Below are 27,288 nucleotides of genomic sequence, written 5' to 3'. Positions count from 1 at the left end.
GAGACTTCAGCAGACCTCCCAGCCAAGGGTTAGAAATCCAGCTGCCAAAGGGGCAGTAGTACTGTAATAGCAAGAAGACAGTAGAAAATAATGGGGCCTCTGGTTATAATGATTTATTCTCTCTGCAGACAGACATTGTGATGGTCAGTAAAATGCACTCTCTCTCTCTCACACACACACACACACACACGCGTGCACATATGCACACTTACACTTACATTGGCTTGGAAAACATAACAGCCAGGCCCTATGGGCTAATTAAAGTAACACTTTTCAGATTTATATGAGTGAAGTTGAATGTCTCACCTTTTGATTTGATTATTGCTTATAGTCCTTGCCTATTACTCAAATTGTTTTTTGCTTTTGTACTTATTGAACTCTATTTACTATTTCCATTAAACCTCTGACTATATTGAATATTTAAAATGTATTATCTGTAAGTAAGTAAGTAAGTAAATGAAAGTAGTTAAGGCCACCACCCCAACCCTGGAAAAAACTCCATAGTCTGCAAGCCAGGTGCCTGTGGCACAGCTGAGGAGTCTGCAGTCCTCAGTGGCTTCCCAGGGCCAGTCAGCACCGTCTTTCCAGACCTTTCTTGAGGAGAAGCTTGTCTGGTTTCCTTCTCTCTCTTTCTCTCTCTCTCTCTCTCACACACACACACACACACACACACACACACACTCCTGCCTGCCTTCCTTCTGGTCTCCCTGTCTGGCACAGAAATAGACCCCCCCCCAGCTGCCCCCCCCCAGCTGCCTGCCTTTCAGTCAGCCTCATGGTGTTGCTACAATCTTAGTGTCTCCTCTTAGTGTCTTCTGTGCCCTCTGCAGATTCCTCCGGGAAGTAAAGGGTATGTGTGAGACTGGCAGCTTCCGTCAGTCCTCAACCCCCACTACCCATTGTCTCATTATCCCGGGACACGGGGGCCAGAGAGCTGGGGCTTTCTTGGTTGCAGATGGTGCCTGGCTCCCACAGTGCCATGTTCCTGTCCTCTTCCCAGGACTGAGGGCTCCTGGCACAGATCAACTTAGCCCTGGATCCTTGGCAGGACCCCTTTTCAAGCGCCTGTGGAGACCAGGCTCTGTGCTTGCTCTGCTGCTGAGTCACAGAAGCACCTCCACTCCAAGGGGCGTCTTTACTGCCACTTTGGTTTTTTGTGTTTTCTTTCCTTTTGAATCGCAGAACCTTTCAACTTTGAGTTCATTGCACAGTTTGTTTCGTAGCACTATGTCCTTTGATCCCTTGAGGCATTGTGATTCATTTATTCCCTTTCTCACCTCCCTCGTTCCCGTGCTTGAGGCACCCATTCTGATGCATTGCAGGCATACACTTTGGTTTTTTGAAAACTATGTGTTGCTTTGTCCGTGCACATGTGTCAGCCTGCACATCTGGATTTCTGGCTCTGAGAGTTGCCCAATACTTCATGTTTCCCTTCTGTGGATGCTCTGAAGAGCTATCTGCGTTTGGTCTTTGATCTCAACCAATGCATTGGCCTCCTTGGAGTTCAGCAGCTACTTTCTACCCTACCTTTGCATCCCTTCGGTGTTGGACACCCACGTAGTCTCCCAACTCCCTGTGACCACAACAATGCAGAAATGGGGGATCCTTGGGGCTGGTGTAGTGGCAGTATGTTAAGCTGGCATTTGGGATGCCCATGTCTCATATCGGAGTGCTGGTTCAAGTAGTAGCCACTGCACTTCTGATCCAGCTTCCTGCCAATGCACCTAGGAAAGCAGTGGATAACACTCAAGTTCTTGAGAGACCATGTGAGAGACCTGGATGATGTTGCAAGGTCCTGACTTTGGCCTGGCACAGCCATGGCTGTTGCTGGCATTTGAGGAGTAAACCAGCAGATGTCAATCTCTGCCTGTGTTTCTTCCTTTCAAATAAATATTGTAAATAAGAATAATAATAATAATAACCAGAGCATCCTCCTCCCCTTGTGTAGATGTGGGAGTGTTTGTGATACATGTATCTGAGGACTGGATTACTAGGCTGTTTTAGCTGTGCATTCTTAGGTTTTCTCAGCCATGCCAGCTTGTTACTGAAGTGGCTGTTTCATTCTGCACCCCCATCATTCTGCAGCCCCCTGTATGACCAACACTTGACATTCCTAATTTTTCCAGTTGCACAATATCAAGTGACAGCAGGTGGCAATGCCCACCAAGTGCAGTGGATTCTGTGACTCAGGGAGGTTGAGTAATTTACACCAGGTCACACAGTTGGTGTGGACTGGGAATCTGAACCCAGAGTCCACATTCTTAAACACGAATGCCTGGGTCTACATTGCAGATTTATTGGCAAGGACTGTATTTTTTTTTAATATTTTTTATTTTAACAATCTTTACATGGTTAATTTGTGCATAAAGGGTCAAGGGTTACAGGAAAGTGGGTAAGACTATTATTTCCATATTGTTTCCTTCATATATCTGAGGTACAGGGGGATATTGAGGGAGAAGCCCCACCTGATTTCCCACCCACCCCAAGTCCCGCATGTGGGGCGTGCTCCGAGATACTCATTGAAGTGGTTTCAATAGGTCACCAGTTTTGAAATTGCTGCCAATCTTGCCTCTCCAAACACGATGAGGTTGTTGATAAATCCATTAATTGACATTGTCCATCATAGCGTCTCTATTTGCCCGGTATTTTGTTGCCAACCTATAGCTGAGGTGGTTGATTAACTTGTTCCATCTTCTGTCCCTTCATGGTTAGGGTTCTGGCATTTCAGTTGGGTAGATCACCAAAGAAACTTCGTCTGAGGTGTTCCCAGGCCAGATACTTGTATGCACCAGCAAGCACAGGGCCCAGCACAGTCCATCACCTGGTCAGCTGGTAGTTGCAATTGCTGGGTTGGTTCTGTTTTCAGCCCCGTCTTCTACTGGAACCAATGGGTGATGCAGTCCAGCCTGGTTCTGCACAGCACATACTTGGTCTTCACCTAAACCAGTGGGAGCTGCATCCTGATGAGAGCGGCCCACAATAACCCCCACCAGGCCAACCCCCTACCCTGGTTTGCCAGTATGTATGGCAGACCAGTCCAATCTGAGCCACATCCCCCCTGGTTCTCGTACATGACAAATGGCATTGAAGCTTGGATCCATCTACCCAGCTCAACAGTCAAGCCTTCACGGGTGTGGTTGAGTGCCTCTCTGTCTAGCTACCCCAGCCCCTGTCCTAGTTCTCGTGCCTTCCCGTGGCAGTGGTAACCCAAGAGGGGGGAACCCACTATTTCCCTCCCAGGTCTCTCACTCCCGGATTGTGCACTCTCCAGGTGGTTCTGTGGTTTAACTTGACAGGATTAGCCCTCAGTGCCAGTTTCTGCCAGCTGATGCTACGGCTATGCCCAAACAGCCCTCTTCCATTCTAATTGTAGGTTGCACCCATAGGAACAATCAACCCATCCTGGCTTTTCCCTGGTCTAGTCCACATGAGGCGCACAGGTGTTGTAGCCCTGCTTAGTCTGGTCTGCCCCCATCCCAGTTCATGCTCTCCAGTGGGAGTAGCTGTCCAGCAGGGGAACCTCCCCTTATTCACCCGCTGGCTGTTCCCTCCCCTCCTGTTTCTCACATGTGCTGGATGGGCACTGCAGTCACATCCGGCACAGTCAACCTCCTCGTGGCTTTCTGTAGTGTGGACTGGTTTTTATCGCAACCAAACCTGGCTCGACCCTTACTCTGTTCTGGTGCTCGGATTTGCCAGTGATGATTAACTGATTAGCCTGGTCGGCCCCCAATCCATGCCTAATGTATGCCAGTGGGAAACTTCTTGTGGCCTGCTCTGGGCTGTTTCCATTCATGCTTTTTGCGCTTACCCATGGGGTCTGTGTCCTGCCAGAGGAGTTGCCCAGGCTCCTCCATCAGAACCTCTCCCAGTGCCGGATTTTGCGCATGCCAGTGGGTCCATGAGCCAGCCCTAGCCCAGTTCCTGACTGGCTTTCGACCCAAGCTGGTTCTTGTTGTTGGATATTACAGCCCAGCCATGGCTCGGCAAGGACTGTATTTTAAGTCTCTTTGGGATCCCTGGGGGGAACTGAGGAGATAGTGTATAAATTATTGTTTTACAGATTTTGAGAGGAAAAATTTGCACAGAGGCCCACAGGTACAGAAGAGAAAAAGGAAGCTATCCTAACTAATGCCTCTGTGGCAAAGGCATATGGGGATGGTTGGACAGTCAGGCATCCCTGCGCTCCTGGTTTCCCATCACCATCTGACCTCTGCAAGCAGCTGGTCATGCTTGGGGAACAGAGTGGTTTTAGAGGGACCATCAGGGAAAGAAGACAGGCAGGTGGCAAGGAATCTGAATCGCAACACACCTTGCTTCTGCACACAGCTGGTGAGGCTGAGTGGATAAAGGCATGCAGTGAAGGACAAAGGCAGAACTTGGAACCCAAACGGTCTTTTAAGTTTGGGAGATTTTTCCGTTACTGTCCCAGGAGTTGTAGTCAACAGGCAAGGAAGGGTTTCTTCTCACAGTCTGGTCACAGTGCAAACCAGAAAGGTTTCTTGGTAGAAAAGCAGCATTTTCTTCCTTGGAGTACCTCCAGGATAGATGGCTACTCCAATCCTTTTTCTGGAAAGAAAGCCTGGCCTCCGTGTCATCTGTAAAATAGGTGTAACAATGCCAGTGTCCAGAGATGTTGTAGTGATGGAAGCAAACCAGAAAATGCAGGACATGCATCACAGCCCAAGACACACAAGAGCCCCGTCAGCAGAGCGCGGCTGGCAGGCAGATGGTCGGAAAGGCCGTAACAAACCAGTTGTCAGGTTGATTAGGTCTGAGTTAGACCTTTTCTGGCAGCGCTGGATTTCTCTCAGAGGAGAGAAAAATGAATTTTATTTCAGAACTTTCTTTAATACTGTCAGTGTGAAGTGTGGTTGGAAAACAAGCCCCAAAAGGACTTGCGGTGGCAAAACAATGAGAAACATTTTGTCCTCTTGAGTTCAGTGTGGCAGGGGTGGCCCAGGAGAAGAGTGGTTTAAAAAAGGATCTTCTAAAAATACTGCTCATTTACCAAAAAGGCACTCCTCTTTTACACCCAGAACAGCTTGGCGGGAGGAGAAAGCACCTTGACACCCGGTGCCCTCCCTGACTGGGGGAAGACATCTCCCTAGGGACACTTAGAGCCACTCAAAGAGGTCGTGGAAGGAGTCAGGCCTTTGAAGCTGGTTGGTTTGTTCACAGTCTTGCTCACTGCCCTCCTCTCTGAGCTTATTTTCCTTTATCTGAAGATAGCAATGCAAATGAACCCAGTTGAGTAATTTCTAGAAATCCTGCTATGTATGTACTGCCTGGCACACAGCAGACACCTGTGGATTTCAGCTAGAACATGCCCTGTGGATGGAGAGAGCCATCCATGTACAGGAGCATGCAGCAGGCTGGGGTCAGTGACCTGTACAGACAGGGTCCCCACCTTCTCCAGGCTCTGGCTTGTATGGTCTGCCCCCACCTTGCTCTGAAGTTGCAGGTGGGGCAAGAGCCCAGTTGAGGGACCTTCAAAACTTTGCTAAGCATCTAGAAACATAGAAGATGAGGCTCTGTGGACACTAGGAAGACCCATGCCAATATCCAAGATCTTGTCACAAATAGAAGACACATGGCACTGTGAGGAGATCCAGGCAGGGAGCCCCATCTCAGGCCCATGCTCCAGCTCTGATGTGCCCAACATAGCAAGCTTCCTGTGACCATGGGCAGGACCCCATGGAGCCACTCTTGTCCTTTTGAGGGTCCTTCCCCAGATCTAATAGTTGGAAAACTGGTATTTAGAGAGGGCACACTTTGTGTCTAAGGTCTCACAGCCAGGATTCAAACTCAAATTCCTGTCCCCACCACCTGGAGCACAAGAATCAGGCTGCTTCCTCGCTGGGGGACTGTTGCAGGTGAGAATGCTTTGCCACAGCATGAGGTGACCACATGAGGCTTCTTTTGCAGGTGGTGGATCGTGTGCCACCATGGAGTTGGGGTCTCTGGAAGGGAGGTACCTGGAACTTCTCAACAGTGATGCTGATCCCTTGCACCTGTACCACTTCTACGACCAGATCAGCCTGGCTGCAGAAGAAGAGATTGAGCTTTGCTCAGGTGGGCTGTTCTCCTCTGTCACGTTTCAGGTTCCTCCCCAGTGTAACCGTACAGCCAGTCTGCAGCCAAGGGAAGCACAGGTCTCTAAGCAATGGTCAGCACCATGGACAGCTCTCCCACATCCCTGCCAGTCCGCCTGCCTTTCCCACCTTCCACACAATCCCTCTCCTGTCTCTCCTGCTTCATCCAAAGTGCTTTTTCTTCCAGAACCCTACACAGACACCATCAACTGTGACCAGTTCAGCAGGTTGCTGTGTGACATTGAAGGTGATGAAGAGACCAGGGAGGCTTATGCCAACATCGGTGAGTGAAGAAAGAACTACCTGGAGAAAAATTCTTGGTTCTCGCCTGTTACTCTCAGCCACAGCAAGACCCTCTCAGAAGTCATAGCGGGGGGATGCAGAACAAGGGCCTGGAGAACAGAGCCTTCAGGGACGCAGTGGACGAAGAGCAGACAGGGAAATGGGAGGGGCAAACATGATTCCCTCGCACCCTCCACCTCTGTACCTACCTCTGCATCTGCTCTTCTTTCTCTTTCCTCCTCATAAGGTGTAAATAGCATGCACCGCATCTCCATTCTTCCCACACCCCAGCTCTATGCCACACTACTCTTACATGTGTAAGATCTGTCACTTATTGGGTACATTCATTACTGTCCATGCATTAAGTAGGGCATTGAACAGCGAAGGGCATTGGTACCAGGGGGACCTCTAGTTCACAGATAAGGAAATTGAAATTCAAGAGACGCAGCTGGCTATCCACAGCAAACTCCAGATGGTGCTGGGCAGTGAGAGGGTCTGGACTTGTAACCAGTTCTTTTCAGGGTTTCCTGAATTTAGCACAGGAATGTGCCTGTGGTTGGGAGATATGCAGCAGTCGTGGTTGAGAAGCCTTCAAACACGAATGGCTTTCAGACAGGGGCAGAACTGTCAGGGGAGAGGCACAAGTGTTGTTGCTGTAGCTGCTGGTATTTCTTTTTTTTTCCCCCTTTTTGAGGGTTTCTAGGGTAGAGGATGCCTCCCCACCCGAATCACCACTGTTTCCTAAGAGCCTTGGTGGACTTAGAAAGAGGTGCCCCTTCTGGTAGAGAATATAACTCCAAACCCAGAAACGCAACCGCACTGGTGGAGTACAGTGCATCTCACCATCTGCCCTCTTGGCTGGGCACCCCTGTACAAGGAACAACCTGCACACTGTCCTTCCTAAACCCTCTTCTGGCAACCCAGGGACTACATCAGTCAGGAGGGCCGTAGTTGGCATGGATGTGACCAGTTTGTCCTGAGGGCACAGTTAATCCAATGACACCTAAAGGCAGAGAATAGGGAGGAGTGGTGACTGTGATTCCGAAATGACAGAACTCTAGAGTCTGCCTAGTTCCTTCCAGGCCTCAGATTTGCCTGGGGACAGCAGAAGTGCTGGGGCAGGGCTGCAAAGATCCAGGCATCCCAGAGGATCTGAGGAGCAGGGCACTGCACTCCTTGGGGCTCTCCTCAGGAGGAGGAAACTGTTCTGAACAGCTAGTGGCTGTGGGTCTTCCCCTTGTCCTCGAAGACTCTCTCTCTGGGTGAGCAGTCATTGAAGGAATCCCCGAGCTGTTATCATGGCTTCGATATGGATGACCACTTCACGATAGCCTCATAGGAATGCCTGTGAAGGTGAAGTAAACTACCATGGTAAGATAGTTCAAAAGGGAGTTTCAGGAGGTGTTACGTACACCCCACCAACCTCATCATTAGCCTTGTTTTTGCCATCGTTTCATTCCTCAGCTTAGATGGTATCCATAACTGCCTGTTACCCGTAAAACTGAACTGGTGGCCAGGTGTTTAGGCTGGTGGTGATGACTCTGCTTCAGGTGCCTGCATCCCGTCTAGCAGTGTCCAGGTTCAGGTCTCAGCTCCCAATTCCAATTCTTCCAGCTAACGTATACCGTGGGGCCAGGAGGGGATGGCTCATGCAGAGGATGCCTAGATTGAGTTCCCAGCTTCTGTCTTTAACATGGCTCAGCCCCAACCCTAGCTTTTGCAGGCTTACTGAGGAGTGAGCCAGTAAATTTGAACAATCTTTCTCTCTGTCTCATCCCCAACCCCTTGCCTATCTCCTTCCCTGCCTCCCTCCCTCCCAAATAAAACTTTTAAAAAATCCAAGTCCTAATTTCTCCCAACTTGAAACTTCCACTGTGGTCATCCATCTCTTGAAATTTCCCAGACATACCTCTTTGCTTTTCCTCTCTATCTCCATTACCCAGAGAACCCTCCACCCTCCTCTCACACTCTGCCCCATCTTTCAAGGCCTGACTCCAGGATCCTTTCCTCTGGGAGGTCGTCCCTGATTGCCCTACCCAATATACATTCTTGTCTCTGATGCCCTGCCATAGCGTTTTCCCATTGGCTCCAAACTGTGAGCCACTTGGTATCAGTAACCATTTATTGGGTGCCTACTGCATATGTTTACTGTGCTGAATTCTTTAAATGCAGAGCCTGTAATCATCTCACCCATCCCTAAGTAGTAAGAACTATTTTTATTCTTACAAAAATGAGGAAATGGGAACCCAGAGAAGTTAAGTAGCTGGCCCAAGGTTGCACAGCTGGTGGAGTCAGTGGAGAGCAGAGATGGAATTTGAATTCAAGCCCTGTGCCAACCTACTTCACAGCAGTAGGCAGGTTTCCATGGATATTCACTTTACCTGTTCAGCTGGATTCAGAGCTCTGATAGGGTCAATGGTCATTCACTCAGTTGATCATGTGTGCCCTCAGCAATCATTTATGGAGTCCTCCCGGTGTGCCAGGTTGCATGCCTAGCCTAAGCCTGGCACACAGCAGGCTTCAGAGTGACACTGTTGACTGACTGCTTTTCCTTCTCTGGGCAGCGGAACTGGACCAGTATGTGTTCCAGGACTCCCAGCTGGAGGGCCTGAGCAAAGATATTTTCAGTAAGTTGGGGTGGAAATGGGGGCGTTCTTGGCTCAGCCTGCATTTGCTTCCTTATTCTTTGGGAGGGTGCCATTACATCTGATGACCATCCTGGCTGGCTGGTCAGCCCCCTCTCCCCATTGTAGGGAGGACAGGCAAGGCTGGCCTAGAACCTCCATTGATTCTGACTGTCGGTGTCTGTTTTTTCTCCAAAGTAGAACACATAGGATCAGACGACATGATTGGTGAGAACGCGGAGGTGCCAGTGGAAGCGGTGCAGGAGAGTCAGAAGAGACGTGAGTGAGCCCCTCCCAAGCCATTGCTGTGCCCACAGCCCTTCTTCCATTGACTTGTCTGCCTCACCCAGTGGTTTGGGATCCCCACCCCTCTCTTGCTGGAAACCCAGGAGGAAAGAGGTGGCCTGGGTACAGAGCTGCTCTCCTGGCAAACCCGTGCCCCTGGCTGCTTTGGCTGTCATTCCCAGGACCTTGGATTTGGGCTCTTCCTCAGTGGCTGTGCCTCTGAGGCTGTGCCATAGACTCCAGCATCAGCAAGAACAGAGCTAGGATCCTGGATCTTCTCTTTATGACCTGTATGACCTTTGCTGATACTTGTATCCATCGGAGCCTCCAGCCCACTTTCCCTCTTCATGTGACAGCCAAGGGGACCCTTTTAGAGCACACAGATCACTTTGCTCCCCTGTCAGCTTTCCAGTTAGTGTCTTGTATGAAAGGCGCACAAGGCCTCAAGAGCTGGCCCTTCCCCCACTCCAGACTCACCAAGAGCCACTGGATATAGCCACGCTGGCTTCCTTCCGTACAGCCCGTGTACACGTTGTAGGCCAAGGGCCTTTGTGTTTTTCTCTCTACCAGTTCTTCCTTCAAATCCTTTAGGTCTTGGCTGAAGTGTCACTCTTCCTCAAAGCCTCTCCTGCCACTCTTTCCACACAGGTTTCTTGCTTATTCTTATCTTATTTGTTTCATTAGACCCTAGCACTTGTTGCAGTCTGCACTAGTTATACTGTGAGGAAAGGGACCTTGTCTTTCTTGCTCATCACTACATCTTTGAAATGTAGCACAGTCCCTGGTGTGCAATTGCAACTCAATAGAGATCTGTTGAACGAAAGTAGCAGTACAGTGGGCACAACAGTTAATTGAGTACTTCCTAAGTAAGTGCTGGTTCACATATAAGCTCTGTATCTATTCATTAATTTTCTTTTTTTTTTAATTATTTGTTTAAAAGGCAATGACAGAGAGAGAGGGAGGTGGAGGAAGGGAGGTGGAGGGAGGGAGAGAGAGAGAGAAAAAGAGAGAGAGAGCTCTTCTAAGCCAAGAACTGGAGTCCATCTGGATCTCCCTATATGGGTGACAGGGGACCAAGTACATGGGCCATCTTCTGTTGCTTTCCCAGAGTGCTGGATCATAGGTGGAGTAGAAGGGAGTCTGATAATGGGATTCTGGAGTAGCACGATATCAGCTCAAGCCAAAGAGTTAGGGGCTGGGAGGTTTGGAGGTAGGGCACGCCATATCCTGACCTCAGAGGCAAGGCCACGTGGCCTGCCAGGTCTGTGCACCCTCATGGCTTAGGCAGTTGACCATGCTGTTCTTTCTGCAGCCTTCCCAGAGGAGTGTCCTGTGGACCTGAAGCAGCGGAAGCTAGGTGAGCCAGGCCTGGGGATCCAGGGGGCACTGGAGGCAGAGAAGCTGTGGTCTCTAGTACCTATGTAAACTGGCATTGAATGAGGGTCAGAGAGGTGAAGTCCCATGTCCAAGCCCACACGTCTGGTGAGAGGGGGGACTCAAACCAGGACCTTGGGTATCCAGCCAAGATCTGCAGTGTGAGGGCTGCTGGGAGATGCACCCTCTGCTCCAAAGCCCCTCCCCCAACAGCCCCTCCTGCTTCCCCTGAGTGAGTGCTGAGACCCGCACCGCCATTCTGCTGCCCCTTCAGGCCACACTTGTTCCAGTGTGCTGAGCCCCCTGGGGTCAGCGAGTCACCCAGGACCCTCGCTGAGTGACCGCCTCCTCTCATGTGGAAGACAGACTGAGGAATAGAGCAATCAAAAGCCCTGCTCTCAGAGAGGCCCAGTCTAGTGGTGGGCACAGGCCCTCTGTGCACGAAGACCCCCAGAGGGTGAAGTGGTCCCAGACCTCAGAGAGTTCCAAGTCTACGGGGGAGACAGGAACTCTGATTTCCAGGACCAGCATGCTGATGAGAGAGGCACGTCCCTCCCATCTAAAATCTCCCATTGAAGGGGTGACATTGATCCCTTGCCTCAAGTCTTGGAAGGGACAGGTGCATGGTACAGCCCTGCCATTCTCTGGATGAAGTTCGAATACTCAGAGCCTCCAAGAGACCCCTGAAGGACTCATGGCTGCTTGAAGAAGGTGGGAGGGATGGAAACTAGCAGCCTTTTATAGCTCCTGTTCTGCCCACCTGCTCTCCTGCTCTCCCCATCCTGTGGGGCCCTGGTGGCCTGCTCAGGAAGCCCTTAGGCCCTGTGTGTCAAGCTCAGGGCTGGGGCAGGGGGATCAGCTCTGCCACCAGGGCTTCCTCCAGCTACCAGGAAAGGATCCCTGCCACACCCCAGGAGAGCCCCTCCAGACTCCCAGATGATGTTACCCAACCTCTTCCATTGTCCCCTTCACAGCTGAACCTCCTACGGTGCCTGGGGTGACAGGCAGTTTCCTGGTGGGGCCAATAACGGATGCCTCAGCCCAGCCCTGTCTACCGCCACCTGCCCCGCTCAGCCAGGAGCCCGCATCCAGCCATGCCTGCCGGGAGGAAACCATCCAGACACCTGGTACTCAGAGTGGTGAGGGAGGGCTTCCTCTGCTGGGAGGTCACTGGGGTCCAGGCAGGCAGCAGGAATGCCCCATGCATGTCATACCCCCAGTGTCCCAGCCACTTTCATCCTCATGTGGAGAACAGGCCGAGAAATGACAGGCTCCAAGTCTGATAGAGCAAGCAAAGGCCCTGCCCTCAGAAAGGCCCAGTCCTGTAGCAGAGACAGCTCCTGTGTCCACGAAGGTCTCAGAGTGAAGTGGTCCTGCCCTCAGGGAGTTCCCATTCTGATGGAGGAGATGGGGTGCTTGGTACACCTGGAGGGACCCCATCCAGGTGTCAGCTCTGTGCCAGCCACATTGCTAGATATGAGAGATGGCAGCAGCTGCTGCTCTAGGGGAAGCTGGAGTGCTACAGGGGAGTCAGGCATGAACTGAACAATCACCAAGCAGAACCACAAGGTGAGTGTCAGGGAAGTTCCTCCCTCACTGTGTTTGTTTCTTGCAGCATCCCCCTCCTTGAGCTGCACGAACCTCGCTGCTGGACCCATCCAATTCATCCCCACTCTCTCCACTCCACCCCAGTGGCTCTGGCAAATCCCAGGGGCTGGGAATGGCATCTCCAGTGTATTCATCTGTCATGGTGAGTGTGCAAGGTTTTTTCCCCAGGCCAACACCCTGCACCACCACCTGGCTGCTGCCTGACCCCTTCTCTCTGGCTGTATTCAGCAGTTGGAACCTAGCACTTTCTCATAATCTCTCTAGCACAGCTTTCCTTGTAACCATCTTTCAAAAATCAGAGCAGAGGAGCCAGGCTTTGTGTGCTGGTCTGGAGTGCCTGAATGACCTTCCATGTTTTCCTTCCTTTTCTTAAAAACTCTGTTAATGTTTTCAAATTGCAACATTACCACATGCTCATCCACAAGCCAAACAATGAGAGACACTTGTAAGAGTCACCCGAGTGCCTTCCTCTTGAGTTGAGCACTGTGAACAGACTGGCATGCGTCCTTGCACAGCTTTCACAGAACTGTCTTGTTTCCTGAAGTTTAGCAGTCCCCACTGACCCAGCACACTGAGGGGCTGTGGCTTTCCTAGGGAAGGCATGTCTGGGCTTTCAAGAGGGTCTTTGCAGTCAGACCTAGAGTGTCCTGGGGTGGTTGTGTGAAACAGCAGGTTAAACTGCTTATGACACCCATGTCCGAATGGCTGCTCCAATCCCAGTTTGCTGCTCCTGATCCAGTGTTCTAATGGTCCTGCAAAGGCAGCAGAAGATGGTCCAAGTGGAGCATTTAGGAAAGATGAAAGATTCTTCTTTCTCTGTCTTTCCCTTCCTCTCTCCTCCACCCTTGCCTTTCAAATCAATCAATCAATCTTTAAAAAGAGTCCCTTTGTTGGGGCATGCCAGTGTCTGTCTAACGCACTGGAGCCCACAGGCAAGGGAGTGGTTTCCAGTGTCCAGGGCCACGGGACCTGGCCCCACAATGGGAAGAGGGCCAGGGTGGGGCCAGGCCTGGGTTCGCAAGGAGCTGGGTCCCTTTCACTGCTGAGGAGGCCGAGGCTCTGGCAGGTGAGCGCCCTCAGTGTCCTGCTGAAACATCTTGCTTTGCAAGTCCCCCTCCCCTCTGTGCAGACTGGTCAGGCTCCTGAGCCTACTTTGGGGCTAGTGGATCTGAGCGAGGCCCTGGATGGGTGTGTGCTTATTCTTAAACCTCTCTCCACCCCTAACAAAGGCAAGCTGCCCCAGGCCAGCCAGGCACCGCCTCCCAGCAGCCCCGCTGTCCACAGCCTCCCGAAGTCCCCAGACCGACCTGGCTCCACCAGCCCGTTCGCTCCATCTTCGGCGGACCTGCCCAGCATGCCTGAGCCAGCCCTGACCTCCCGTGCAGACATAATAGGTAACAAGCCACAGGGTCAGTGAGGGTTCCTGGGAGCCAGAGCCAGGCCCAGGGCCAGCGCTCCCTGGTGATCGTGTTTGTGAATAAAACCAGGCCAGGGTCTGCAGGAAGTGGGAAGAGGATAGCTGGAGAATCAATGTCCCACCCATCCAGGGTCACCAGCATCTGGCTGCTGGTTACATGCAGGGCAACAGGCCCAGCCTGCTCAGAGCTTCTGAAGCTGCAAATCCCAGTTTGCACTAGATGCCATGGTTTCTTGAGCACAGCTGAATTTTTTAAGTATAGCTTACCAAAGAACGGCACCTTTGAGCAGCTTCCTGTATGCTCTTGTTCCTGGAGCCGTAGCCCATGTATGCTCTGTCTGCGGGATGCACTGAGGCCTGGAGGAAATGGGGGAGGCCCTGGGGAACTCCCACCCAACTCTGACACTGCTCCTCCATCTCCAGAAGACGGTATGCATCCGACCGAATCCCAGGAACCTCGGGAGGTCTCCAGCAAGCTTCCAAAGTGGCCTGGTCAGTGGCGGGTGACAGGTCTTCTGTCCTGGGTGAAGGGCTTCACTTGCTCTTTCTCTGGCTGTTCAGCCCCTCTGGTGTTGGCTTCCTGTGTTCACTCATGCTCCCTTGGTTATGTCCACACCAGGAGCTGCTGTCTTGTGTGGGAAGCTGAGAATGACGGAGCAGAGGGTGGAGATAGAGAAGGTGGAGGAAGGAATCAGATGATGGGCTGGGAATGGTGGAAGGTGGGAATAAGAGAACGGCTAAATGGCTGACTACTCCCAGGGGTCTGTCCACGCACATTCGTGATATTAAGTCAATAGTGTCTCCAACAGCCCCAACCTTACTCCCATTTAACAGAAGAGGATCCTGAGGTTTGGTGAGGTATGCAGTGCACTCAGTTTCACATGGGCACGTGGCAGAGCCAGGATTTGAAGCCAGACACATGGGCTGCTTGCACACACACACCCCCACACACTTCTTTATACTGAGAGAACAGCCAGAAGGTCAGTGAGTGTAAGAGTAAGAGGAGTTGCAAAAGGAGGGGATGAACACGATGCTGTGTGAGTGTGCTAATGAGTGAGTGGGCTCTGGGCTAACGGAGGCAGAGGCCTGGGGGGCGAATGAGGAGGCTGGAGACAGGGCCTGCCCTGCAGTATGCCTCCCCCATCCTCACAGCCTCCTTGCCTTTTTCAGAGCCAGTGAGGCAGCTCTGGCACTCACTGCAGGACAAGTTCCAGGCTGAGCCTGAAGGCCCAGATGGCATCCAGATGGAGGTGGCTCTGGTGAGGGCACAGCTGGAGAGGAATGGCACCAAGAGCCAGGACAGGGAACTGGCCACGCTGGACTGGGCTGAGAGGCAGCTGGCCCACGGGGGTCCGGCTGAGGTGCTTCTGGCTGCTGGCAAACACCGGCGGCCACGAGAGACACGCATCATCGCCGTGCTGGGTAGGGCCGGACAGGGGAAGAGCCACTGGGCCTGGGCCGTGGGTCGGGCCTGGGCCCGCAGCCAGCTCCCACAGTTCGACTTTGTCTTCCATATCCCCTGCCACTGCTTGGACCGCCCCGGGGACACCTACCGCCTACGCGACCTGCTTCTGTCTCCAGAGTCGTCATCGCTGGCAGTGGATGACGAGGTCTTCAGCCATGTACTGAGGAGGCCTGAGCGTGTTCTGCTCATCCTGGATGCCTTCGAGGAGCTTGAAGCCCAGGAGGGCTTTCTGCCCAGCGTGGGTGGCCTTGGGGCCTCAGAGCCCTGTTCCCTCCGGGGGCTGTTGGCTGGTCTCTTGCAGCGCAAGCTGCTGCCAGGCTGCACCTTGCTCCTCATGGCCCGGCTGCGGGGCCGCTTGGGCCAGAGCCTGAGCAAGGCCGACGCCCTGTTTGAGCTGGCTGGTTTCTCAGCTGAGCAGGCCCAGGCCTATGTGGCATGCTACTTTGAGCGTTCCGGAGCCCCTGAGCAGCGAGAGCAAGCCCTGACACTCCTGCGGGACCGGCCGTTCCTGCTCAGTCACTGCCACAGCCCAACCCTGTGCCGGGTGGCCTGCCAGCTGGCGCAGGCCTCTCTGGAGCGGGGAGACAGGGCCCCGCTGCCCTCCACACTCACGGGACTCTACGTGGAGCTGCTGGGCCCTGCCATCAGGGCTGGCCCCCCAGGCGCCCTGCTGGGACTGGCCAGGCTGGCCTGGGAATCAGGCAGAAGGCACCAGAGTACACTGCAAAAGGGTCACTTCCCATCAGAGGAGCTCAGGACGTGGGCCGTGGCCAGGGGCTTGGTGCAACCAGGCCCAGGTGCCACGGAAGCTGAGCTGGCCTTCCCCAGCTTCCTCCTGCAGTGCTTCCTGGGTGCCATATGGCTAGCGCTGAGCTGCGAGGTCAAGGACAAGGAGCTACCACAGTATTTGGCGCTGACCCCGAGGAAGAAGAGGCCCTATGACAACTGGTTGGAGGGTGTGCCGCGCTTCCTCACTGGGCTCCTCTTCCAGCCTCATGCCCGCTGCTTGGGTGCCCTCATGGGGTCTGAGGCAGCCACCGTGGTGGACCGGAAGCAGAAAGTGCTCACAAGATACCTGAAGAGGCTGCAGCCAGGGACACTGAGGGCACGGCGGCTGCTGGAGCTGCTGCACTGTGCCCACGAGGCCGAGGAGGCTGGCATCTGGCAGCATGTGGTGCGGGAACTTCCCGCCCGCCTCTCGTTCCTGGGCACCCGGCTCACACCCCCCGACGTGCACGTGCTGGCTAGGGCCTTGGAGGCGGCTGGCCGAGACTTCTCCCTGGACCTCCGCAGTACTGGCATTGATCCCTGCGGGCTGGCTAGCCTTGTGGGACTCACCCATGTCGGCAGTTTCAGGTAGGAGCCAGGGACGGCTGTGGGTCCACCCTGTGTCTCATTTAAGACGGGCAGAATGGAGTCCCCCTTGTTTGAGGTGACAGAGACTCCAAGAACTCCAAGCAGGGCAGGTGCTTGTCCCATGCCTCGCTGGTGGCGAGGGGAAGTGTCTGTCTTCTACCCAGTGTCTGAAGGCTGCCAGGCCCCGGCCCTGTCTAGCGCCCAAGAGAGGGCTGGGTCCCTGTGTGCTTTCTTCTTACCCCCGAATCGAGCTTGCATTTCTCGGAGTGGATTAAGGCCACAGCCTTCCCCTCACTTCTTCCATTCTCCCAACCTGCATGCCACCTGCTGCTCGGCCAGCAGAGCAGGCTTCCCAGCATCCAGTCCTGACCACATCCCACCCCTCTTTACAGTCCCTTGAGGGCTCAGCACCAACTCAGGGTCAAATCTGAACTCCCTCCTTTGGTCTAAGTCCTTCTGCAATGTGCTGGAGCACTTCCGCTGTGTGGGAGAATCATTCCCACGTTCTGTCTGAACGCATCTTACCCAGGCTGTTAGGGTCCTTACAGATTGTGCTCACAGTGTTGTACTGAGCTTCCTAGCAGCCAAAGCAAAAAGGAGAACAAAACCAAGAGGGAGAATTGAAGAACAAGAAGAACCAGTAGAGGCTAGAGTGGTCATTGAAGGCTTTTTGGAGGAGGGAACGGGTGAGCTAAGGAGGGGAAGAAAGGTCTGATTCCCTTCCTAGAGTTGCCTTCTTGTTGTGGTCTGGACCAGCCACCAGGCCTGGGTCTGAGGCCATCCCTCCACAGGTCCAACCTGAGTGATACAGTGGGGCTGTGGGAGTCCCTGCAGCAGCGTGGGGAGACCAAGCTACTCCATGCAGCCGAGGAGAAATTCACCATTGAGCCTTTTCGAGCCAAGTCGCTGAAGGATGTGGAAGACCTGGGCAACCTTGTGCAGACCCAGAGGTGAGGGGCCGGAATCCTGCAATTTGGTGACGTGCAGGCTGGGTGTGGGTCCCTCTGTGCTTGTTGTCCTTGGAGATCTCTGCCCTGTCTACCTGGCTGGCAGCTGTCCCGAGCCCTCCTGGCAGGCAGTGTCCAGGCACAGCCCTCCTGGCAGGCAGTGTCCAGGCACAGCCCTCCTGGCAGGCAGTGTCCAGGCATAGCCCTCCTGGCAGGCAGTGTCCAGGCACAGCCCTCCTGGCAGGCAGTGTCCAGGCACAGCCCTCCTGGCAGGCAGTGTCCAGGCACAGCCCTCCTGGCAGGCAGTGTCCAGGCACAGCCCTCCTGGCAGGCAGTGTCCAGGCACAGCCCTGCTTCCTGTTCCTGTTCATCACTGACCATCATATACCCAGGTCCTTTCCAGCCATAGCCACGCAGAGGCCCTTTCCTGCAGGGCAATCCCGAGGTGTTTTCACATCTGGTAACGGGGTGTCTGCCGTCACCATTTGGGGCCCAGAGCTATGCTGTCTCTGCTGTCTGGATGTCAGGCCGGGTCCCGGGCGCAGAGCTATGCTGTCTCTGCTGTCTGGATGGCAGGCCGGGTCCCGGGCGCAGAGCTATGCTGTCTCTGCTGTCTGGATGGCAGGCCGGGTCCTGGGCGCAGAGCAGATCGATCCACAGCAGCTGTGTCATGGTGGGCCCCTGGTCCGTGCTGTGAGGGCTTCCGTGGAGGGTCTTCTCCATGACACGTTGTCCTGAGGCTTCCCCTCTCAGTGCAGAGACGGCTCCCGCCCTGTGGCATGCGGTCCTCCCGTGGACAGAGGCGGCCCTTGCCCCATAGCAGGTGGTCCTTCCAGGGACAGAGAGGGAGGGGTGCAGTGACAGAAGGCAGGCCCCCTAACATCACCTGTCCCTCTAGGATGAGAAGCACCTCCACAGACGAAGCCGGAGACCTCCCTGCTGTCCGGGACCTGAAGAAACTGGAGTTTGCGTAAGCAAAGGGCCACATGGACTTAGGGGGTCCAGCAGAATGGAGGTGGGTGCCCCAGCCCAGTCACTCTGCCTCCCGTGGCAGGGGCAGTCTGGGATGCCTACATGCTGCTCAGCTTGCTTGTTCCCAGTCACTCAGCAGATGCAAGAGTCCCTGCGTGGATAACCCAGGGATGCTGTTGTCCTTACTGAGTTTACAGACTAATATAATTGTGATTTGTGGCAGGAAGATCCAGGAGTATGAGAATACCAACTTACGAAGACTTCCTGGAGGAAGCGGCATCTGTACTGATGCTTAACAAGGGAGTAAGAATGGGCCAGATGAAGAAAGGCCTTCCAGAAATTGTAGCTCCAGGGATAGGAAGAGAGCCCCACACGGACCCTGCTTGCCGCTTCCCACGGGAGGGTGTTGCCGTGACCACCCCCAGGCCTGCATGTGGGTCGACACAAGGGCAGCCCTGGCCGACAACATTCTCCGTCCCCCAGTACCTGTCCAGCATCCAGGCCTGGCTGTGTAGCAGACTCCTCAAAGGTTTCTATCATGCAGAGACTCCCACTCAAGCCTGGGTTCTCTGCCAGCCCAGAGAATTCCCAGGAGCTTTTGGCACTGCCAGTCCCAGTCAGACCAGGACAGTGGGGCACATAAGAGGTCCTAACCACAATCATGTTCAGGTCTGTCTGGCCGTAGCACTTTGACCTCTCAGCTCAGGCCATCACTGCGTTGTACAGCCGGGGATGCTGAGGCCCAGAGCGAGCACATTGTCAGAGTCAGAAAATTCAAGTGCATCTAGCGGCAAGGAAGAAATCATTAACCAGCTCCGGTGCATGCGGGCTGTTTTACATGTCCTCCCGGCAGTGTCAAGAGCCGCTCTGGGGAGCAGCTTTCTTCCTCATTTACAGAAGAGGAAACCGGGCGGGGTGAGCGCTCAGCCACAGGCCCCAGGTGCGGCCCACCAGCTCAGGGCTCACCTAGTTATGGTCCCCTGCCCCGCCCGTGGAGAAAGCCCGGCATCTCTCGTTATGGACAGAAATAAGAGGCCACACTTGAGGTGCAAGAGTGGCTGAAAAGAGGAAACGTCTGGACACAGTCCCCGAGGGCCCCTTTTTTCAGCTTAAGTTTATTTTCAGCTTAAAAAGCCCCGAGCCCAGGTCGGAACTGCGCATTGGGGAACAGTAGCTACGAGGTAGAAGAGGGCTAGAGCCGGGAACCAGCCAGCCATTCGCCGGAAGCCTCAAGAAGGTTCTGAGGAAGGAAGGAAGGAAGCAAAGAACTATTTGGGGCACCTGTTTTGGGCAGTGCTGGTGCCGGGAACCCGTGGTGCAGACCGAAGGGGCATGGCAGTGAGGCTGCGAGGCTCAGAGCCCTCCCCCAACCTTCGGCCCTGCTCTACTGCACTACCTCCCCGCCCCCTCTGCTCTGGGCACGTGGACCTCCTTGCTGGTTTTAACCTCACCAGACATGGTCTGGCTCTCACCTTGCACTGGCCATGCTGTCTGCCTGGCCCACACACTCACCTCATTCCGGTCTTTACTCAGTAAAGTCCTCCCCCTGCCTTATTTATTTTTATTTTCTTCTCATGCTGCCTTATTTCAAATGTGTCCGTTTTTATTTGAGAGACAGAGTGATAGAGAGACGTCAGTGTTCCAGCTACTGGTTCATTCATCAGATGGCCACAATGACCAGGACTGGGCCAAGCGAAGCCAGGAGCCTAGAGCTCCGTGCTGGTCTCCTGCATGGGTTCAGGAACCCAAGTACCTGGGCCATCTTCCACTGCTTTCCCAAGCACGTTAACATGGAACTGGATCCGAAGTGGAGCAGCCGGAACTTCAGTCGGTGCTCATACAGGGCGGTAGAGTAACAGGTGTTGGCTTAACTAGCTGTACCACCACACCTGTCCCCAGCAAGACTTTTTTCTTAATCCTTGAGTAAATCAAATGAAATTCCCTGCCCTCCTGCTGTGGTCCTGCAGTCTAACCACACCAGCCTCCAGCTCACACAGTAGGGCCAGCACCGATCGCTTGGTTTATCCGGGATGTCAGATAAGGCAAGGATTGCTGTCGGCTTTGCTCACAGCTCTCTTCTGGGCTGCCAGGCCCAGCAGGAAGAGCAGTAAATGTCTGACGATGAGTTCCTCAGGCTGTGTACCAGCCTCATGCCAGGGCTGGCCGCTCAGGAGACAGGCGCTAGTCACGTGCTCTGCTCAGGCCCGCAGTGGGAGCCCTGTTCCTCCTGGGCCTTTCACGGTGACTGGGGACATTTCAGAATGAAAGCCAGTGAGAGAGAGTCTCCTTCTAATGTGTCTCAAGGACACGCATCCAGACCAAGGTAACCAGCACTGGCATTGTCATTTCATCAGACACTGGTTGTTTGAATATTGAGGAAGGTCGAAGGTTGTTATTCCAAGAACAAAGCGCCATTCTTTATATTGAATATGCTTAGCTATGTTTTAATGATACAGCCCTTTGTTCTGGTGTTTCTCATTTCCTAAAGTCTAAATGTCGAGGCAGGCTGTGTGGCCTGCGGTGGGTTAGGCGAGTCTTCTGTGCTCCAGTTTGCCCATCTGTAAAATGCAGAGAGGAAAAACCCTCTGCTCAAAGGTCTGCGTCAGATGGCATGGGCCTGGCATGGGCCTGGCATGGGCCTGGCAGAGAGTCAGTGTCCACTAAGATGCAAACTAGTGACCAAGCCATCTGGCCTGCCATGGGGGAGGTCCCTACCTGGCACCTGGCAGCGCCTGCCCCAGACCACTGTGGAAGGAGAGGGAGACTGGCAAAGCAGGGGCTGGCTTTGTGCTCAGACAGGAGCACTGGGAGCCCACAGTACGGAGCCTCGCTGAGCTGTAAGGCGCTGTGGGCAGAGGGAGGGAGGCAGGGAGAGAGGTCCCCTGGGACTGAGTCAGTGCCACGAATATCTCGGAGTTTAAGCTGTGCGCTTTGCCTCCTAGGTTAGGGCCCACCTCGGGCCCCCAAGCCTTTCCTAAACTGGTGAAGGTCCTCACAGCCTTTTCCTCGCTTCAGCATCTGGAGTAAGTGTAGATCCCGGCCCTCGTCCCCAGCCCGTCCGTGAGGCAGTGCAGAGAGGAGACCCTGGCCTCTGTCTGAAACTTCGTCTCCTAAGGCCCCAGCCCCGGAACTGCAGCAAGACAAGCTTGGGACCTCAGTGGGTGGAGGGGGCTTTCACACTAAGTGGGTGGAGGGGGGGCTCCCGGCAGCAAGACAAGCTTGGGACCTCAGTGGGTAGAGGGGGCTTTCACACTCATCCTGCTGCATGGCCTCGGCAGCCCCCCAGGGAGGCTGGGGACTCAGTCCTGTCTCTCAGTGAGGCTTCTGAGAAGTGAAGGAAGCTGTCCGAGCTCCCGGGACTCCTGTGAAGCACAGCTAGGGTTCTGGTCCTTCACTGGGCAGCAGTGACTGCCTGCCCCCAGCAGCTCGGAGGCGGGCCCTGTGCTTGTTTGCACCCAGGCCAGGGCCACAAGAATCCTGAGCTGGGCCAGGAAGGGTCAGGGGTTCCCATCTGATTCCCCCCTGCAGCCTGGATTCTCTGAGTGAGAACAAGATCGGGGATGAAGGTGTGTCACAGCTCGCAGCCACCTTCCCACAGCTGAAGTCCCTCGAGACACTCAAGTAAGTGGGCGGGGCCTGCCCTTCCTGCTGCCTCTGCCCCAGGTCCAGCTGACTCTCTGTGTCTTCCGCTGGCCCGTCCATTCACTCAGTCAACAACACGTTCAACTCTTCCTTCACTCACTCAGTCTTCTCGTCATCCATTCATCCTGTCATCTGTGAAGTCAGCAGCTTCTTCAGGGGCACCTGTTACACGCGGGCATAGGCTCTGCAGTCTCAGCTTTAAAAAGGACAAGTCCCCTGGCGGCGTTGCACAGCTCCCCGGGGGAAGGCACACGGAGCAGACATACACACCCCTAAGTATGCAGGCCTGGAAACAGCCAGTGCTCAGTGGCAGGAAGTTCCACTCAGGCGTGCGTGAGGGTAACAGGTTAGGATTTCTCACTAAAACCTACACAACGGTGAAATTGATTTTAGCTATTCTGGACTTTCGAGATCGGAGATGGGTGAAGCACCCGTGAAATCACGTGGCCCCATTTCTCTCCACCCTCTCACCCCCTTTGTCACAGGGTTAGTGAATCTCCTCTGTCATTCACACTTCCTCACTCACCACTGTCCCCAAGGTCAGCTGTCATCCACTGGCCACCCTGGGGCGCCTGTGAGGGAGCGTGTCCAGTCTGGACAGATGGGTGGATGGAAGCTGACAGACGGGGGCAGTGCCACACAATCTCAAGGCCTCACTGTCACTGTGTCCCTGCAGCCTGTCACAGAATAGCATCACTGATGTGGGCGCCTGCAAGCTGGCCGAGGCCCTGCCCTCACTTGCTGCATCCCTGCTCAGGCTGAGGTGAGTGAGGATCTGCGGTTGTCTGGGGGGAAGGGCAGGGAGCCCCATGTGGCTCCCACAAAGTCACCCTGAAATCCCTGAACAAAAGGGTCAGCCAAACCCCAGGGCAGAAGCTCTGCACAGGTCCCTCACTCATTCCAGAAAATGGGAGCTAGCCCAGTGACTGAAGAAAAGCACCTGGCCCCATGGCCCCAGTTGGCAGGAAACAGTGTCTTTCCTCAGAGGAGAGGGCTTCCTGGCAGTGAGGACACTGCCACCTTGTGGTTGGCCTGGGCATAGCACCTTGTGCTTTCCCGTCCTTTCGGCCCAGCTCCCTGGAGTGATCCTGAAGACTAAGGAAGAACGGAGCTTGAGACAGAACTCTTTCCATTTTCTGACCTGGGAGGAACTTCCCACGGACAGGGACAGACAGAGATGGATCCCCAGGAAAGACGGCATCTGGGGCATCCCTCCTGGGGTGTCCATACATGGTGGTCCAGCCAGGACCAGTCACCAGGACCACCATGTACCTGTGTGTAGGCTGTGTCCTGTAGGACCTACAGCCTGTGTGACTGCTGTGTTCAGCCCAAGCTCAGTTTTGTCTCACGTGCACCGTGGCCAGACAGCATCCGTGCTGGCAACTAGGGACAGATTTGAACAGGCCACACAGCTGCTTGTGTTGTTAGTAGAGGAGCACACATAGGTTAAACATCTTCAAATAACGACTCACACTGGGAAGGGAGCTCACAAAGCCCAGGACATGCTGGGTGCTGTGCCAGCACCAGCTCACTTACTCCTCCCCGATGGCCCAGTTGTGCCAGTGAGCACAGTGTGTCTGCATGGAGTGAAGGAAACTGCCCACAATCACCCAGGCAGAAAGAGACATGGCTAGGATTTGAACTCAGAAAGGCATTCCCCTAAGAGCTGTCTGACAGCCAGGAACCCTTTTATCCTGCCACTTGCCTAGACTCCCTGTGCTACCATGGAGAGGCCGCCCTGATTCTTTGGGCCTCAGTTTACCCCTCTGTAAGATGGGGCACTAATCCTAGCTGAGCGTGGGTGCCCCTGGATCCTGACCCCCAGCACTCTCGAGTCCTTCCCCAACCTGTGTTCCTGACAGCTTGTATAATAATTGCATCTGTGACGTGGGAGCCGGGAGCCTGGCCCAAGTGCTTCCAGACATGGTGTCCCTGCGGGTGATGGAGTGAGTATGCAAGTCTGGGCAGCAGGGCTAGGCCCAGGAGACAGCAGGCTGGAGGCTTTCCCACCGCCATCGGGGGAGGACCGGCCGGGGGCAGGGGGCAGGTGGCCTTGGTCAGGTCCCAGGATGGGTTTCTCCCCCCAGCGTCCAGTACAACAAGTTCACAGCTGCCGGGGCCCAGCAGCTCGCCGCCAGCCTGAGGAAGTGCCCTCACGTGGAGACGCTGGCGTAAGTCCTGGCCCCTGGAGGGAGGGAGAAGGGGTGAGAGCCTGGAGCTGTGCAGGCATGGGGCCCAGGGTAGCCCCAAAGCCCAAACTCTGCTATGCCCCCCAGTGCTGGTGCCCCTGACCCCAGCTGGCCTGACTCCTCATTTGTGAAATGGACCTGATCACAATATCTATCCTACAAGGTTCCATGAGGTTTAATTAGCCAGGCCGTGCTCAGCTCTTGGAACAATGTCTGGCCTGCAGAAATAAACCCTGTGGCAACACCTACCTCCCACCGCTTGGTACCCAGCAAGTCACTGATTCCACAGGTGGAGATCATTTTGTATTAAGTCAATATGATGTCTAGCACCCAGTGCTGGTACTTTATACTCTAATCTTTTGTACCCTCAAAGATGGTCAGGGTGGGTCTTCTGAGATGAGCATGACAAGGCACAGAGCCTTGTCACTTAAGCAACCTTTCTGGGGTCATGCAGGCTGTCAGCAGCAGAAGGGACGGGGATCTTTGGCCTTGCCGCTGGCTGCATCAGTGCAAGGGCTTGGGGCTGCCTTCCCTGCCCTCTCCTTGCCACTGAGTGCCCTCCCTTGCAGGATGTGGACGCCTACCATCCCTTTTGGTGTCCAGGAACACCTGCAGCAGCTGGACTCACGCATCAGCCTGAGATGATCCCAGCTGTGCCCTGGACAAGGTAGCTGGGTGGGGGGCACTTGAGAGGGGCCAGACATGGGGTCCCTGGGGTGTGCAGCCATGTGAAGGCAGAATTCCTAAAGGCAGGCTGGGCAGGGACCTTGGTCTCCACTCTGGCTGAGTACAAGCATCCATCCGTCAGGCCTTGGCAGCCCAGCCCTGGGTCCTCGCCGTGGCCGGGCTTAGAGGCTTGGGAAGGGCAGGGAGGGCGCAGCCATATGCGTTGGTGTTCACCTGGCCCAGCCTCTCCCTGTGAGGATGAGCACCCACACATCCACCCACGCTCTCCCCACCCCTCCTCTCCTCCATCTGTGCTGTGCACCACTCCTGCCATCCTCACCCTGATATCCTCTCCCTCTTGTTTCCCCTCCCTCCCCAGCTCATTCTCTGAAGACACTGACCACCTGCACCCGGGACTGGGGACTTGTGGACACAGCTCTTCCCATGGGCCTTGGCATCCTGTCCCCTCGTCAGCTGGGAGGAGTTCCCTCATCTGTTTTCCTGGCAGAACCAGGCTTGGCTCCAAACTCCTTCAGAGCCCAGGTGGATGCCAGCCCTGTTCAACTGTGGCAAGCCGGGCAGATGACTAGGGGCCTGCTGGCTGCTGTGGGCCCCTCACAACACTGAAGACAGCCATGGCCGGGTCAGGCCCTCGGCCTGGTGAGAAAGCTCAGCTATGTAACACTGCTAGACTAGACGTCCCAACAAGGCCTGCTTGGCCCTGGGAGACAGCTTTACAACCAGGACAGGCTGGGAGACAACAGAGGCCGCCTCTGTCCATGGCGCTCACTGTTTGCACGAACTTTGTTGACCAAGGTCAGATCTGGGTGTGGTCAGACATGCTGGACCTTAACTGGGACCCGGCTGGCAGTACACTAACAGAGGTGAGGGGAGATAGACTGGGCCGCCATGGCCTCGGGCCTTCATTCCCTGTGTCCTTCTCCACTACATTATGAAGGTCTCATTCAATAGATGCAGGGTTTGCATTGCACCATGATTGCCATTTTGGGGTACCTACTCTTCTGATTACCTAATACAATCAAGTCACCCCAAAATGTAGTGGCTTCCAGCAACACACACTCTTACATTGACTCAACCACATGCCTGTTCTTTAGGCTCAGCAGGGTTAGCCTGGCCCAGGGCCACCTGGAGGATCATTCACTTGAATGTCCAGCCCGTGATGCTGGACATTCAACCAGGGGAGCTGGTTACATGGGTCTGGGCTCAGGGGGGACCCAGGAGACAGGAGGGAGCTAGAAGGGGGCAGGGAGGCCAGAGGAGCAATCACCTGTCCTTGGAAGCCACGGGCCAGACCTGTCTGTCCTGACAGTGGTCGCCCCACACACACGGGCAGACACGGACACATTCATGCCAGCCCTGTCTGTCCTGATAGTGCCCCCCCCCCACGCACACACACGTACACACACACACACACACGGGCAGGGACACAGACACATGCATGCCAGCCCTGTCTGTCCGGACAGTGCCACCCACACACACACACGGACACATGCATGCATGTGGCGGAATGTCCCTTGGTGCAGGTCTTTTCTTTGCGACTTCCTTAGACTTGGTGGGAAGTGCATTATTTGAGGCTCAGAGAGGCTGGAGCCTCATGAGCTCTGCAGGGGAGCTCCTCCCACCACCCCTGCAGCCCAGCTGTATCCTGGGAGCTGGTTCCCAGCCAAGCTGGAATCCTACTGCAGTTGCCGCCAGCCAGAAGGGACTTGGCAGCACCACTTCCTACCTGGTAGCTGCCAGCATGGCTGTTGCTTTTCACTGGGGCATGGCCTGTTAGGTCAAAGGTGCCCACTGAGCCAGCCTGGGTTTGTCCCGGTGGCCTTGGGAGCAGTCTGTTCAGCCCCTGCAGGCCAATCCTGATACCCGTGGATTCAGCCAGGTTCCTAAATTCCGCTCCACTTTCTAGCATGTCAAAACTGATATCAGGGGTCTTGGGGGTCTGGCATGAGCTGCCTGGTTGGTATTCCTTACAGAGAGGCAGGTGCCTTCTGTCACGGCTAAGCCACAAGGCCATCAAGGCTGTGACCCAGGTGTAAGCCATCACTCCTCGAGGTATTCCTGCCCTCCCACTCGGGAGCCCATGGGGTGTCCATGAGTGTGACTCCAGGGATGAGCACAGAGCCATGCCCTGGCTCAGGCACCTGCTGCGTCCATCAGCCACGTGGGCATGACTGGACCTTACTCTTGGTCTGTTTGGAACTGAGAGTATGAATTCAGAGGCTGTTCACGGTGATGCCTTTTATATAACAAGTTGATGTGCAAGGGATGGCATAATTGCTCAATAAACCTTAATGATTGTGGTTGTCACGTGCTCATTGCTGTGCTAAGCTTCTCCTGCTCATGAG

General features: G+C 54.6%; 1 protein-coding gene across 5 annotated transcripts in view; it reads left to right on the top strand.

The window, feature by feature from the left end:
- Positions 1-25,927, top strand: part of CIITA (class II major histocompatibility complex transactivator) — a 38,935-nt gene extending 13,008 nt beyond the window's left edge. For 3 of the 5 annotated variants that reach the window (XM_040973338.1, XM_040973340.1, XM_040973341.1), the window contains exons 2-20: positions 5,929-6,075; positions 6,283-6,378; positions 8,942-9,004; positions 9,200-9,280; positions 10,599-10,643; positions 11,635-11,787; positions 12,276-12,410; positions 13,498-13,662; positions 14,109-14,177; positions 14,856-16,506; positions 17,298-17,456; positions 18,352-18,423; positions 21,368-21,448; positions 21,954-22,046; positions 22,744-22,830; positions 23,930-24,013; positions 24,155-24,238; positions 24,826-24,923; positions 25,302-25,927. In XM_040973338.1, coding sequence (XP_040829272.1) covers positions 5,929-6,075; positions 6,283-6,378; positions 8,942-9,004; positions 9,200-9,280; positions 10,599-10,643; positions 11,635-11,787; positions 12,276-12,410; positions 13,498-13,662; positions 14,109-14,177; positions 14,856-16,506; positions 17,298-17,456; positions 18,352-18,423; positions 21,368-21,448; positions 21,954-22,046; positions 22,744-22,830; positions 23,930-24,013; positions 24,155-24,238; positions 24,826-24,901 — 3,341 coding nt within the window. In that variant the 3' untranslated portion in view covers positions 24,902-24,923; positions 25,302-25,927. Of the gene's footprint in view, positions 1-5,928; positions 6,076-6,282; positions 6,379-8,941; positions 9,005-9,199; positions 9,281-10,598; positions 10,644-11,634; positions 11,788-12,275; positions 12,411-13,497; positions 13,663-14,108; positions 14,178-14,855; positions 16,507-17,262; positions 17,457-18,351; positions 18,424-21,367; positions 21,449-21,953; positions 22,047-22,743; positions 22,831-23,929; positions 24,014-24,154; positions 24,239-24,825; positions 24,924-25,301 lie in introns of those variants that run through there. The other 2 variants (XM_040973339.1, XM_040973342.1) reach the window with 2 other exon arrangements.
- The last annotated feature ends 1,361 nt before the right edge of the window (positions 25,928-27,288 follow it).

This window comes from Ochotona curzoniae, unplaced genomic scaffold (assembly GCF_017591425.1).
Source record: "Ochotona curzoniae isolate NIBS_2020 unplaced genomic scaffold, NIBS_Ocur_1.0 contig_2321, whole genome shotgun sequence".
NCBI classification, from domain to species: Eukaryota; Metazoa; Chordata; class Mammalia; order Lagomorpha; family Ochotonidae; genus Ochotona; species Ochotona curzoniae.
The sequence above is the reverse complement of the archived record's forward strand: the minus strand, read 5'-3'. Positions and strand labels throughout refer to the sequence as shown.